Raw genomic sequence first — 13,864 nt, 5'->3', positions numbered from 1 at the left:
TGTGAATAACACTTTTAAAAAATCATATGTTCTGCCATATTTCGACATATAGGACAGTTATAGTTGTAATTATAATCTCCAGTATGCCGGTACTTTCTCGACAAGTAAACACCATGAACACGAATATCCTGAGTATTTTTTTGTTATTTTCCTTAGTAGAACCGTACCGCTAACAGATAGCTATTTACACCGTCTGCTGGCCGCTGGAGAGGAAATGGCCAGCATCTGTAACCAAGGAGTAATGGCAGCCGACTCGTGCCTCTCAGGAAAACAACATTTGTCCCGGCCACTATCATTAGCCCCCGATGAGACCTCACTGAGATACGTCTCTGTCGCCTCTCTCACTCTAATAGTCCTCTTCTTCGGGTCCCCGGCTCTCATCTTCCGCTTCTCCACTGTCGATTTGTCTCCGCTCTTAACAGATTTCCTTCTCTTATCAGGCACCGAGGGGGCGATCAACATTTGACTTGCGCCTTGTTTAGTACTCCATTAAGTTTTAGATCTGCTGGGGTGGGAGAGGGAGACTGGTTTATTCATGAACCTGAGCCTAGCATTTACAACAGAACTGATTCCTATGTGATTAAATGGTAATATCTTCCTGTAAGAGAAATCCCATACATTAATTATGTGTCAGTAACTATCATCTATTTTTTATCGGTGGAGTACATTTACTCAAGTATTTTTAATGTGGTAGGTAGAAACCATATAACATATAGAAATTAGAAAAAATCAACAAAAGATCGATATAGTAACTTAAAGCTTAATTGCTAAAAATATTTTTCGTAACAAATTAGAAAAAAAAGGCAAACAACACCTAATAATAACTTGACAACTAGTATATATTCTATATTACAACCCAAGCTGATCTCTACAACATTGCTAAATGAAAGAAATTCCAATCAGCTAATCCAAGTCCATTCCTTCGGAGAGTGGTCAATTAAAATTTGTTGGAACAGGGGCGTATTTTTATGATATTATAAATTTTAACGTGGAAACTTATTTTTATGAGGTTTCAATATGGTAGGACTTTCAAACTATGCAACAAAGAAGAAAACACGCATCTATAAGTGTTAATGATGTTAATGAATGCACCATACACAATGAGAAAACAAAAAACATGGATCCATATTTTATTGAATAAGTGAGGAGGGCATAAAAGTTCTTGAACTGGGCGGCAGGGCACACCTCTCAAGCTGTATGCAATACTAAAAGCTATCAAGATTATGTTTTATCTCTTTAATTATCTTTTATAATTTATTTATTTGCATTTTAAGTTTTATGTGTTATGTTTCAGCTTGTTTTTTAATTTACTTTTTTAATTTGCTTTACTTCTTATTACTTGATTCCCATAAAACAATTCCTCCCTCTTCATATAAAAAACATGAATAATCCTCCAAATGGAGGTTAATATCGCTAATCCAGACAGAGGGATAATTTACATATTTAAAGATTTATTCCAATGTGTATAATTATACATACAAAATGTACATATATTTATTTATTAAATGATTCAAGTATTATACAATCCATAGAAGTCTGTGGTCCTCTAAGACAGAAATTGAACTCAAGAATCTAAATTCAAGTGTGGTACAACCCCAATTGGGGCAATGGTGGGTTCCCTTAGGAAAATATTTGAAAATTAGATACCTTAAAAGTGCATTTTGAGTAACTATTATTGTGCATTTCCCTTTTAAAACATTTCAGTTAGTACTCAAACATCAGGAAAGATAATTATTAAAATAGTTCTAATAATATATCCTCACAAAAATATATGTTTCCGAATTTTCCTAGGGCCCACCTTTGACTCAGGATGGGAACCACCCTTTAATGTGAATCTACTACTAATATTATAAGCTTACTATAACTATACCTATGATAGATATATACTATGTTTATAGTATGGCACAATTCGTTACACCATAAACATACAAATATTGTACCCGAGGTTGGCTTGACAAATCGAAACGTTGTGAACTCATTATTGTAATTTCGTCATTATTGTGAACTCGTTATTGTAATTTCGTCATTATTGTGAACTCGTTATTGTAATTTCGTCATTATTGTGAACTCGTTATTTGTAATAGAGTATAAACAGTCTCAGTTTAAAACACTGTTCATATAGTTAAAGATTTAAAAATATACAGTACGAATTTTTTTAATTCTACACTCTTTGTGGTTAATGAAGTGAATTTTCTATAAGTTGATATACAAAACCAAAACGTTTATGATTTTTAAGAGACTTTCATTAAAAGATGTTTAATAAATATGAATTTTTAACAGCCAATACAAACTCTTAAATAAGCATTTCAGTAAAACTCCTCCCCTCCTATCCCAGCGGGTTTATTCAAGGCTTGAGTACGATGCGCATCTCAGTTCAGCAAGCCCTTAACCCAGATATTGCATAAGCCCTTTCAAATATTAAGTGGAATTCTTATTAAACTCAGCTGTTTAATTTCCAAAGTTTTAACTGCTAATTGAGAGCTCTGCCTCCTGCATCTGGTTAATATTCAGAGGGTATTTGCAGAGGATCCTGAGAAAAGTCTTGTTAGTCTGTTCAGATTAGGTCTGCAACAAACATGGCATGATCAGGAAAGTTTAAAGTGAACAATTCACATATAATAACAGTATTAAGAGTTAAAATACGGATTATTTTATAAATTTATAAATTCAACACACAGTTTTAAAATAGACCATTGATCGTGTGTGAAGATTTAAGATAGTATTTTGCAAACAGAAACAGTCTGAGCAAAGAAAAGTTCAATGTACTCTTTTAAATTAACTAGAAAATCTTACATTCAATGACGAAGATAAATTTCCATCTGTAAAACTCAAATTTTTGCTTCTTTAATATACTAGATAATCAATAATAAATAACTAAAAACCTCTACCTAAACCTAACCACTTAGGATAAAAAATTGTATTTAAAAATATAAAACAATTCTAAAATACATATACACACTTATATATTGTAGGCAATTGCTGATTAAGTTGCAAGTAAAATCGTGCTTAACATTTAATAAAAGGGCAAGCTCTGTAGAAAAACGTAGGCGGTATTAAATTAAACCTACAAAAATACAAGTCCATAGTAAGCAAACTATAATTGTCAGAGGAAAGTTCGAAAGAATCGATATTTTATTCACGAGCCATGCTTCATGAATAAAACATTGTTCAAAAATATTCTACTATTTTTATTGTCCAAAAATATGCTATTAATAGTTATTTAAACAAAAAAAGAAAATGTGTAAATATGGAAGTATGTAAATTATTTAAACAAAATAAGAAGGTATGAAAGTATTGTAACAGAATTTATAATTATTGATAAATGAGTTTTTTTTTAATATCTTTATTGAAATTTACAACTGTATATTACATAATACATTCAGTAAATTTGATCTCAGTAAATGAAATTAAAGACAAATAAGTTAATTTGATGATATATTAGACAGTGCTGAATAGCTCCAATATTTTTAGTGACATTACTCATTAAAACTGTTGGGGCTATTCAAAGCTGTGAAATTAAAAAGTAAGAGTATCATTGATAGTGGCCATGTCGGCCGAAACATTGGATATCTAAAATAAATTAATAAAGAATATTGAGAATAAATAGATATCATTTATCATAATTGATATGTTTACCTAAATTGCTTACTAAACGAATAACTAAATCTGAAAAAAACATAACTTAGCCCAACTGTAAAATCTCTACTACTATCATTAATCGAACCTCTGGCATCATTTTTATTATTAATATTCCTTATATTATTCTGGGATTAGTCCCTTTAGAATAATATTCCAGGCATTGACAAGAGGCATTAGTGCTTTGGAGTATAATAAACAATTTAAAACAAATAAAAATGAACTTATAACACATAAATATGACTAAAATAATAAATTGGAGAAGAAAAAAATAAATAAACAACAATATTTAACAGAGTAAATAAAATAAAAAAATTTAAAAAAACATAAATCTTCTCATAAATCATAGCGTGACTAACCTCTAATAATATAAATTAAAAAAAAAAACAATCAAACACAAATGAACTAAAAATAGTTAACAAAAAGAAACAATAGTATTTATTTACTAATATATAGTATTACATATTTTAAGAGAAAAGTTTTTTAATTATATAAAATCAAATTGTTTTAAATACACGGAATGTCCTGTTGAAGTGTTCTCCATCAGCTAAAATGAAAAGGGGTTGTCGTGGAAAAATCTTAACTAACACGATTGATGAAAAAAGGAGGGAAGCGAGATAATGCCCTTAGCAGACTTCCCCCACAAGACCTTCAATTAGAACCCGGGAGGAAGAAGCCCTGTAAATGACTAATCTGTTTTATGGTCCTTGTTTTGAGCTAATTGAACGATATCTGGTTAGTGATGGCGCCTCTCACCTCAGCAACGCTAATGAAGGAATGGAGTCAGCAGATTAGGAAACCTTAAATATGGCAGATCGCAGTCTCATTAAGTGAGCAAAGGGTACGCCACAAATTAGATTGTCCTCCATCTCATGAACTTTCTGCATTTAATTTTACCTTCGCTGCTACAGAAACATAGATCTTAAGATGGCAAAGAATTGAGCTATAGTTATAATGTAACTAATAATAAAATAAAGTTTAAATTTATTCAATATGCACTTACTCCGTGGTCAACCGTAGAATACTTTTACTTTCACTGGTGTATATATTAAATGTATAGAACGGGTGTATTGAATTCTATGAATTAAATAAATAATATATCAAAAAAATTTGAATTCGAGTTTCCGACAGAAATACACATTTTGAGGTCTAAAACCTAATAACCAAGTCTCGCTAAATGGTGAGTCCCTCCTTGTGTCTGTATCGCTGTCCAAGTTCAACAGTGTAACATCTCAAAACATGGTTATTTTGAGATAGCCATGTAATCTCAGAGTAAGATCTATACCAGGGGTGGCCAACTTTTCTGAATATAAGATTTACTTTTTATCTTATAAGCGTGTCGCGTTCGACTTGTTGTACGAGCAGTTTAAGGGGGAAGAAGGGGTGTGAGATACACACTACGTTTATACACTGTGTTTCAATATCAGGTGCATTCCAACGAGGAATGGGTGGATATGTGTTCAAAAATATTTTTTATTTTTTAAATCACTTATTAAGTTTTCGAGATATTGGCTCATGAAGAAAATAAATTTCCAGACCTGACTTTGATAGTAGCATTCCGTACATTTGTTACTTAAAAAATTCGATTTTCCGTCATTTTTTCAAGATATATTTTTACTTAAAATGTAATTTAGTTTTTTTATCAACTGCAATGTTTAAGTTGTACTATTTGTTTGTAAATATGAAAAAGTTATAAATCTGCACAGTATGGCTGATAATCTGATCTCAATATTTCACTCTCGTTTTTTTTTTGGTGAGGGGAGCCAGAAAAATGTATCATAAATGAATAATATGACTTACTTGTTGCTAATTTATCAATGGCTCGCTGAGTACCTCTAAGTACCTCTGTACCTGCTTGATATTTTTTGTACCAAATGAACATACTTTTTACAGACCACACATTCTGGATATCGAACAGTTTACATGAAGCAACTGTACAACCCTTCCAGTAAAGAGGAAAATCAGTCTCTGGCAGCTGCCCAAAATCAATCCTACTGAAAATTAAAGAAAAAATGCCAGGAGACAGTGGATGCGCATTAGAAACGATGTTCACAAAAATAAATGGAACCACCTCAAACACGAAACAAAAAAGGATCTGGATAAATAGGCATATACTACATATCAAAAATATGTAGAAAATATAGACCCAAAGGACCAATCATAGTGGAAGTCAACGCGGCGTCTACTGAATAAACATGAGGAAATTCCAAGTCTTGTAGACAATAATGAATTCATCACTAGCGACGCTAAAGTATTTGCAAATTTCTTCGAGAAAACGTTCTCTAGTACAAAACGCGAAAGAAGTCCAAATTTAGATAATGACGAAATTGACGAGTATTTAAGTATCCCCTTCGCAACAGTTAAGCTCCTCCTAAATTCGCGACCCCAAAAGAAATTCAAGAAATTATTAAAGACTTAAAATTAAGAAAAGTCCTCGACATGATTTGATCCCATTCATAGCAATTAAAAGCTAAAAACTTTAAGTCAACAAGCATTTCCATAAATTCATTCCAAAATCCATATTCGTAGGAATGTGCTCAAGTGATTACATGTTAATCAAGAGTTTGGTTCAAAGTTTCAAGACGAAAATCCATCAAATAAAAATTGGCTGTGTCTTCCTTTTGTTAAGCAACATTATTTCTTTTGAAGATATAAACAAATTTGTAAGTTCTGTTTAACAACTTACAGGACAAACTAACAAAGATCTATAAATTATGGATTCAAAGCAATTTTATGGTTATAAAAGAATTATTTATAATTTTGATGGAAAAATCAATTAGACCTAATTGATTACGATATTATATTAGTTAATTACGAGCCTACTACATTGAAAATGTTAAAAGAGTTATTTTAAATAACAAATAGTTCATTTTTAAGTTAATAATTTTAAATCACTGTCGAATGTTTTAAGGATTTTAAAATATTAAAAATTTAATATATTTCAGTATATTATGTTCTATTGTTACAAGAAGAATCGACCTATAACCCGTTGTACGGTAGGGTCTTCATTAAAAGGGACGCTCCTCAAAGATACTTTAAAATCAGCTGTCCTATAGCTCACCTGAGAATAATTGCCCAACTCCGGCTCTCTGGTAAATATGCAATTACTCTACGTGTCAGTTCATACAAATATATTTTGGACCCACAGAAGCTATATCCAGCTTTTGAGGGAACGGCACTGGAGGATTGCTTCCATTATTCAACAAACTGCCCACATACGAGAACCGAATCCGATACATGCCGAAGCTAAGCTACATTAACCAAAACCAATTGTACAAATTTTTGTCTGTAACCTCACAATCAGATCTTAAACTTCTTTTTATATTAGTGACGGAAAGACTTATACTTAGAGCAGGACACATATAGTTTTTGTTTCTTTTATTTCATTAATTAAGTAATGTCGTTTTTGTCTTGTATTTAAGTAAGTAATGTAATATTAAGTATAAGTAGTAATATTAAGTAAGTAGTGTTGTTATTGTCTTGTTTTTTCACTCTAATAGAGATTTTGTTCTGTCACTGAAATGTCGATTACTTTTGTTTTTCACTGTAATGTTGAAATCCCAGTTTGGATATACGATCTCTTATGAGCTTACATAATAATTTTATAGACTATCATTATTATTTAATTTATAAATTATTAAATAATATAAATGATTTTTACTTCACCATGAAGGGAACAATGTTTTTTATTTGCTTATATAATGATCTAATAGTTTTTCGATTGTTTTTATTATTATTATTTCATTAATATTACAATGATTGTTAAATTATTTACTTCACTGGCCAACTGTATTTGTCCGGGAACTGCCCCACAAACAAATAAATAAATTATTATCATGATATTATGTACTATATATTAAGTATTAGGTAAGTAAAAGTAAATATAATGTTATATATATTAGTTTCAACTTCGTCCATTAGAAAAACCCACTGAATTGTTTCTCTATGGCCCCATGCTTGTTTGCTTGAGAAGGTTACAACGCTGTTACGTTCACTGTGAATTGTGCTTGTTTACATAGTTTGTTCAGTAGTGTTTGTATTGAAGGGAAAAAGTGTTTATCTGTGTTAAAAAAATGATTATTTTTTAAAGTCATAAAAAATTGGTTTATGGCCTTCAAAGAAAATAGAAGTATTTTCAGAACAATAAAGGGAGTGACTCATATTCCTTAAGGTCTTTATAATTTCTTATTTATTGCTATAAGTAGACGTTGAATCAGCAAGTTAAAGTATATTTATAAGCTTCCATGGATTATCAAGGTAGAAGTGGAAAAAAGCGTAAAAATAAAAACAGGCCTGAAGAGGTATCTTCAAAAGTACCTCCAAAGACAAATTTTAATAAAGTACGTAAACCTATAGATCCAAGGTTTGATAGTGCTTTTGGCGAATTTAATGAAAAAGCATTCAAAACACAATATGGGTTTCTAGAAAAAATAAAGAGGAGAGAAAAATTTCAGCTAAAGAAGCAGTTAAAGCATGAAACAGATCCTGAAGAAGTTGAAAAGATTCAGTATTTATTGACTAGGATGAAAAATCAACAAAGGGAGAAAAAAAAGAGAGATATTAAAGAAAAAAGAATTGAGGAAGAAAAGCAAAAGTTTGCTGAAGCAGTATTTGCTGGTGAAAGGCCGAACTTTCCTAGTAAAAAAGAACAGTTGGCAGAAGAAGTACTTCAAAATTTTGAACATCTTAATTCTAAAGGAAAATTGAGCAAGTATTTATCGAAAAAGCATAAAAAAATGTCAAAAGATAAAAAAGAATTTGATCAGTTAAACAAAAGTTTGAATTAACTTTTCTTCAATTTAATTTTTATTTGTTAAGTATATTACTTGATATAAAATACATTATTTCATTATTACTCAACTAATTCCAAATCAAATTTGTTTTGTTATTTTATGTTATTGTGTCACGCACAGAAATTTAAATCAATTTCTTAACCTTAGTTGTATATATATGTATATATGTCTGTATTTATATGAGATTACTATGGTTAATTTTATTTTTTTTTAATGAATGCTAAATCATTAATAAAGGATTAAATCAATTCGTCTTCCATAGCCTCATAATTAATGATTCCTTCAAAACATAATTAAACTTTTAGGTTAGTTAGTGCTTTTTATTAATATTTTGTAAAATCATACCCAAATTACTTGTGAACTTTATCTAAATAATAGTTATACTAGTTCAGTTCTATCATGTATATTATTATTTATTGAATTAGGAAATTATAACATCTTATTTTATTTAGATATCTCTATTTTGATTTCCATAAGGAATTTATAAGATTATTCAGATAGTTATATAATGATCTTTATTCAAAGTAAAAAAAAGGTTTGTAAGGAATTGTGTTTTTACTGTAAGAATACTTTCTTACTGCGTAAGAAATTTGTCAGAAAGACGTTAAGATTTCTTAGATTATAATAAAAATATATATCCACATTCAATATGTCATAGTTTATTAATATCTTAGACAATCAGAAAATAAATATTAAAATTAAATTCAACGTTATAAAAATTATAATCATTGTTCGAACTTTTTCGTTGTTAATTATTCATTAGTTCTAAATAATAGTTATAACTTTTTGAAATAGAAAAAGAATAAAAATAGTCATGCTTTATTTTATTTTATATTAACCGTGGAGTTATGAGGACAGAGCTCTTTGAATACTTATGCCACCTTAACCTGTTATCGACCTGGTGAAATTTAAATCATTTAAATTTAAATTTATCTGAACCAAGAATTTGAATTATTGCTAATAAAGAGTACTTTCAACCTTTGAGGGAACATTTAAATCTATGATGACTCATTGGTTTTCCTTCGACCAACAAATTTCACTTTTAATTAAAATTATAGTAAGCGCCATATCACTGGATTGTTACTACTAAAAGTACATTCATTACAAAACATGATTTTCAGACCCAAATATTCAAAATATCATAAAAGCTTTACTAAACATAATATAGTATTTAGCACGTACTAGCTAGTTATATTCTCTTTTTGGGCAGTATAAGTCGATAATTTATGAACTACTTCACAGTGCAGGGTCATATGTTTGCGTAAGATAGTTTCTATATTTATGTTTAGTTTTTAATATCTATTGTAAATAAGCATTACTTGTATTGATGTCAGAAACATGGTATTTTGCTAAATCAAATTTCTCAATTTGTTGTCCCTATGTTATGTCGCATATTCTTTGGAATTAAATTAATGTTGGGCTATTAATACTTCAGCAACGTTTATTAATAAGTTTACAATGTTTCTGTCTATCGAGCCACCTTCCGGTACACAATCTTTATGTTATGTGGTATTATGAGTATGACATGGTTTGATATCATTACAAATAATGCAACAATTGATTTTAAACTACCAAATTTTAATTTAATTCATAACCTGCTTCCACCTTAAATAAACTAGTAATTAAATCTACTATTTCACTTTCTTCTGAGTTATGGTATAGCAAAAAGTACTGAAGTCTGTCACAAAATCTTGAATATGGCCCTTTTGTCTTTGGAAAAGGGATTAGATAGAACAATAACTTCTGCATTTCCCAAATCTTATAACTTTATTACTTTTAGATAAATGCAGTAGCAATTTAAAATACAATAAACAACGATTTATGAGCTGTAAATATTAAAAGTTTATCAACATAAAATGTTTTGAAAATAGTCAACAATTCAACCTCAAGATTGATAATATCTTTATTTAATATAAAACATAAATATAGTCATTTCATTTAACATTTTGGGGATTGATCCCAATCATTAGAACTTATTATTATATTTTAAGGGTTAATACCTTTAAGAAGTTTTGAAAATGGAATCAATTTCCAAAACATCAATTGAAATGAGTATGTGCATAGCTTTTAAAAATAAAGATATCAATCTGGAGATTTGATTGCCATCTATTTTCAATTATAGAGTTATTATTGATTTCCTCCTGAATTGAAAAATAACAATAAAAGATGTATGTATTAGCCCACCAAATCTATCTTATTCACAACAGTAAACAATTAATTACTTCGAAATTAATAGAGAAATCTCACCCAACTTCGAGCTGAAATCATCACTCCTTTCAAATTGAACCACTTCTTTATTATTCATTATGGCAATGCTTCTCCTTACTATATTTATATTTCTTGGTTAGGATAATAAAATTAATATTACTGCGTATTTGTTTTCCCTGGTTTTGGGAGAAAATGGTAATAAACTTTTCTATTGATTATGTAAATTACAGTCCCGATACGTCAATTTTATCGAAAAAAAAATTGCTGTCACATTCTAGGCATGTACCTTTGTGATACTTTGTTACTTGGACTCAGACGACCTTATAATGTATGTATCGACAATACAGATTCAAATTTTTTTACTATCACAATTATTTCCCTTTACTGAACATTTCATATTTAGTTAACTTAAAGTAATAATATATAAATTATTATTTTAAGTGACTCCGTGTTCTATTCCTCTATTAATCTACATTATGCCTATAACAAAAACTAAATCTAATCCTATATAGGATGTTAAATGGATACTGCATTAACATTTTAAAAAATTCACAATTCCCCAAGTATTTAGATGGGTTTGTAGTGAAGATGTAATATTAAAATTGATTATTGACAATTTTTTTTTAAATTTTGAAATGTAGATACTTCACACTTTCCAACAGGGTTTATCATTGTATTAAAAAAGTTTAACACACTTTTTGACATGGTGATTGAAACAAAAACTGACTTCTTAAATATTCAAATTTGTAGCTTTTTGCAGTGTTTGAAAACTTTATATTATTGGTTTTTTAAATATTATTTATTTATTCATTATCTCAGGCAATTCACACAAAAGAGATTTTGTTTTACTTGCTTTATGTAATTTAATCCTTCTATTTGGTATCATGATTATCCAACTATGATTTTTATTCATTATTAATCTATATTGAGCATAGGGTATCTACAATGGAATTATTTTCAGCTCTTCTAGCTGTAATTCATCTAATTCTTGGCACCTTTTGCTAGGCCAGCAGGTTCTTTTCTGCTGATCTACGTCACATCACCAAGGGTCTTCCTATGACTTATATAATGATCTATTTTTATTTTTTATGGTAGCTCCAAATTATAGATTTCCTTGTAAGCTATAAAAGAATAATTAAAAAATTACCTAGTTAATGTTTCTTCCTCTTTGTTATATATAGTACCTTTTGAGCTATCTGAAATAATTCTAAGGAAATGAAAATTTAACCTGGAGAATCAGGGGCTTCTTGAGCTTACAGTCGAGGGCATGTTGCCCTTTAGCTCTTGCACCTGAACCTTTCATGTTTTAGTACTATTTATTTAGTTCTGTTATGTGATCTTTGAATATCTATTCTAGTAATAGATGCTTGTGCTACTTGATTGTTGGTTCTTTCCTTCCCTAATTTTAATTCTAGTTTGTCCATAACATGTTGTATTTGAATCGTATAAACAGATGTATGATGAGGTATTTCTCGTCATACATGTTTATCCCTTCTGATTCAAGTTTTAGTAAGTTTTCTAGTGCAACATATTTTTGAAAGTTGCATTTAAAATAAAATTTTCAACTTAAAAGATTATTGATTGACCATGTGTAATTCATATAAAAAAGATGGTTCAGGTGCGATAAAAATAACTCAAATAGTAAATAAACTATTTATTATGAGCCAACTTTTTGTCCTACTTTGCAGTACTTCATCAGGGCTAAAATATATGTTACAATATATTATATGTTATAAAATATATAAACAATGAAAAATATGTTACAGAGTTAGAGAATAAGATAACATGAAATAAAATTGAACTGAAATAAGGTGTGGCTAAAACATTATCCTACTAATTTTGACACTAAACATTTTTTTTTTTGTTCTAATGAATCATGTAATTTAATGAGTAATAAAATTAAGGAAATGATTACTCATGAGGTGTATAAAAGTATTTGAAAATTGAGAGAAATATTGTTTCCTTGATGAGAAAATCTTTGACCCATACTCTATGTTACATAAAAATATTTTACAATATACCCTGTATACTTTATATTGTCCATAAACATTAAATATTGTGTATTATGACATTTATATAAATACATGAAGTAAAAACAGCTAGAAATATTTCAAATTAAACTATATTCCTTGCTTTCAGTATAATCAAGGTGCACACAATGGAAATGGTAGTGGTTGAGGTAGAATCACAAACAATGGTCACAGGCCTGTTGTCAACTAAATCAGGATCTAGGCCAAAGTAATACTGTGAACCCCTACCACTCAAAATTCCATGTCTTTCATTTTTTCTGTAATAATATAAGACAAAACATACTACTGTATTATCGTAAAAACGAGTTAATTGTTTAAAATAAAATACAACACATTTCTTTTATTCTTTGCAAAAGAAATAATTGCACAATTTAATAATTATTGCTGATCTAAAATTTCCATAATACCAATGGTAGAATTTGAATTAGTTTTTATTTCCATCAACACTCTTCTTACCTTCTTTTCTGCATATGTTTAAATAATTTAAACTAAGATGTAACACTTTTTTCCTCTGAAAACTACAAACAACATTCATATTTATAAGTGAGAGTACACTGTCAGAATATTATAAAGTATGTAATATTATTATATATTGGAATTTTTTTTTTTACATACATTCGTTCAACTAACTTGTTGACATTTTACATATTTTTAGTCAAATCTTATCAGGCCAGCAATCATTATTTAAACCCTAGCCCTGAAAATTTTGTTCCTCTTTCCACGCAGGAAAAATGAATGCTTAATGCAGACAAATCGCAATGAAATATAAAGGGATCTTTCACACTATCTGCTCCAAATACTTTATTCATGTCAGTTATTTCTAAATTATTTATTTTTAATGCTAATTCAATTTAATTCCTAAATTGAAGTTTTTAATGTTAAAATTTAAAACAGTATAATAAAATGGCATATATACATATCATTAAATATTTTGTCTTGTCAGTGACAGAGCTTAGTCGGGGTCCAATGAATATCCCACATTGGGAAAGAACGGCCCAAAAGCAAAAATTTAAACCACTTCAATATCTCTGAATATTCCTCACAATGCCCAAAAGCAATGTCAGCTGTGAGAGGAGTTTTTCAAAATTTAAATTGATCAAAAATTATTTATGATCAACAATGAGTACTTTATGGATAACAAATTTGTCTATTTTGTCAACTGAGCAAGAGGTTTATGATGCTATAGACATTAAGAGT

At 29.2% G+C, this 13,864-nt stretch overlaps 1 protein-coding gene across 1 annotated transcript; it reads left to right on the top strand.

The window, feature by feature from the left end:
* Positions 1-7,880: 7,880 nt before the first annotated feature.
* Positions 7,881-8,423, top strand: LOC106688971 (ribosomal RNA processing protein 36 homolog). The gene has a single exon (XM_014433696.2). It carries the CDS (start codon positions 7,881-7,883, stop codon positions 8,421-8,423), a length of 543 nt encoding a protein of 180 aa, XP_014289182.1.
* Positions 8,424-13,864: the final 5,441 nt, after the last annotated feature.

The sequence above is a fragment of the Halyomorpha halys genome, unplaced genomic scaffold, assembly GCF_000696795.3.
Source record: "Halyomorpha halys isolate HHAL.00 unplaced genomic scaffold, Hhal_1.1 Scaffold45.1, whole genome shotgun sequence".
In the NCBI taxonomy this organism is placed as follows: Eukaryota; Metazoa; Arthropoda; class Insecta; order Hemiptera; family Pentatomidae; genus Halyomorpha; species Halyomorpha halys.
Note: the sequence above shows the minus strand (reverse complement) of the source record. Positions and strands in the feature narration are given on the sequence as shown.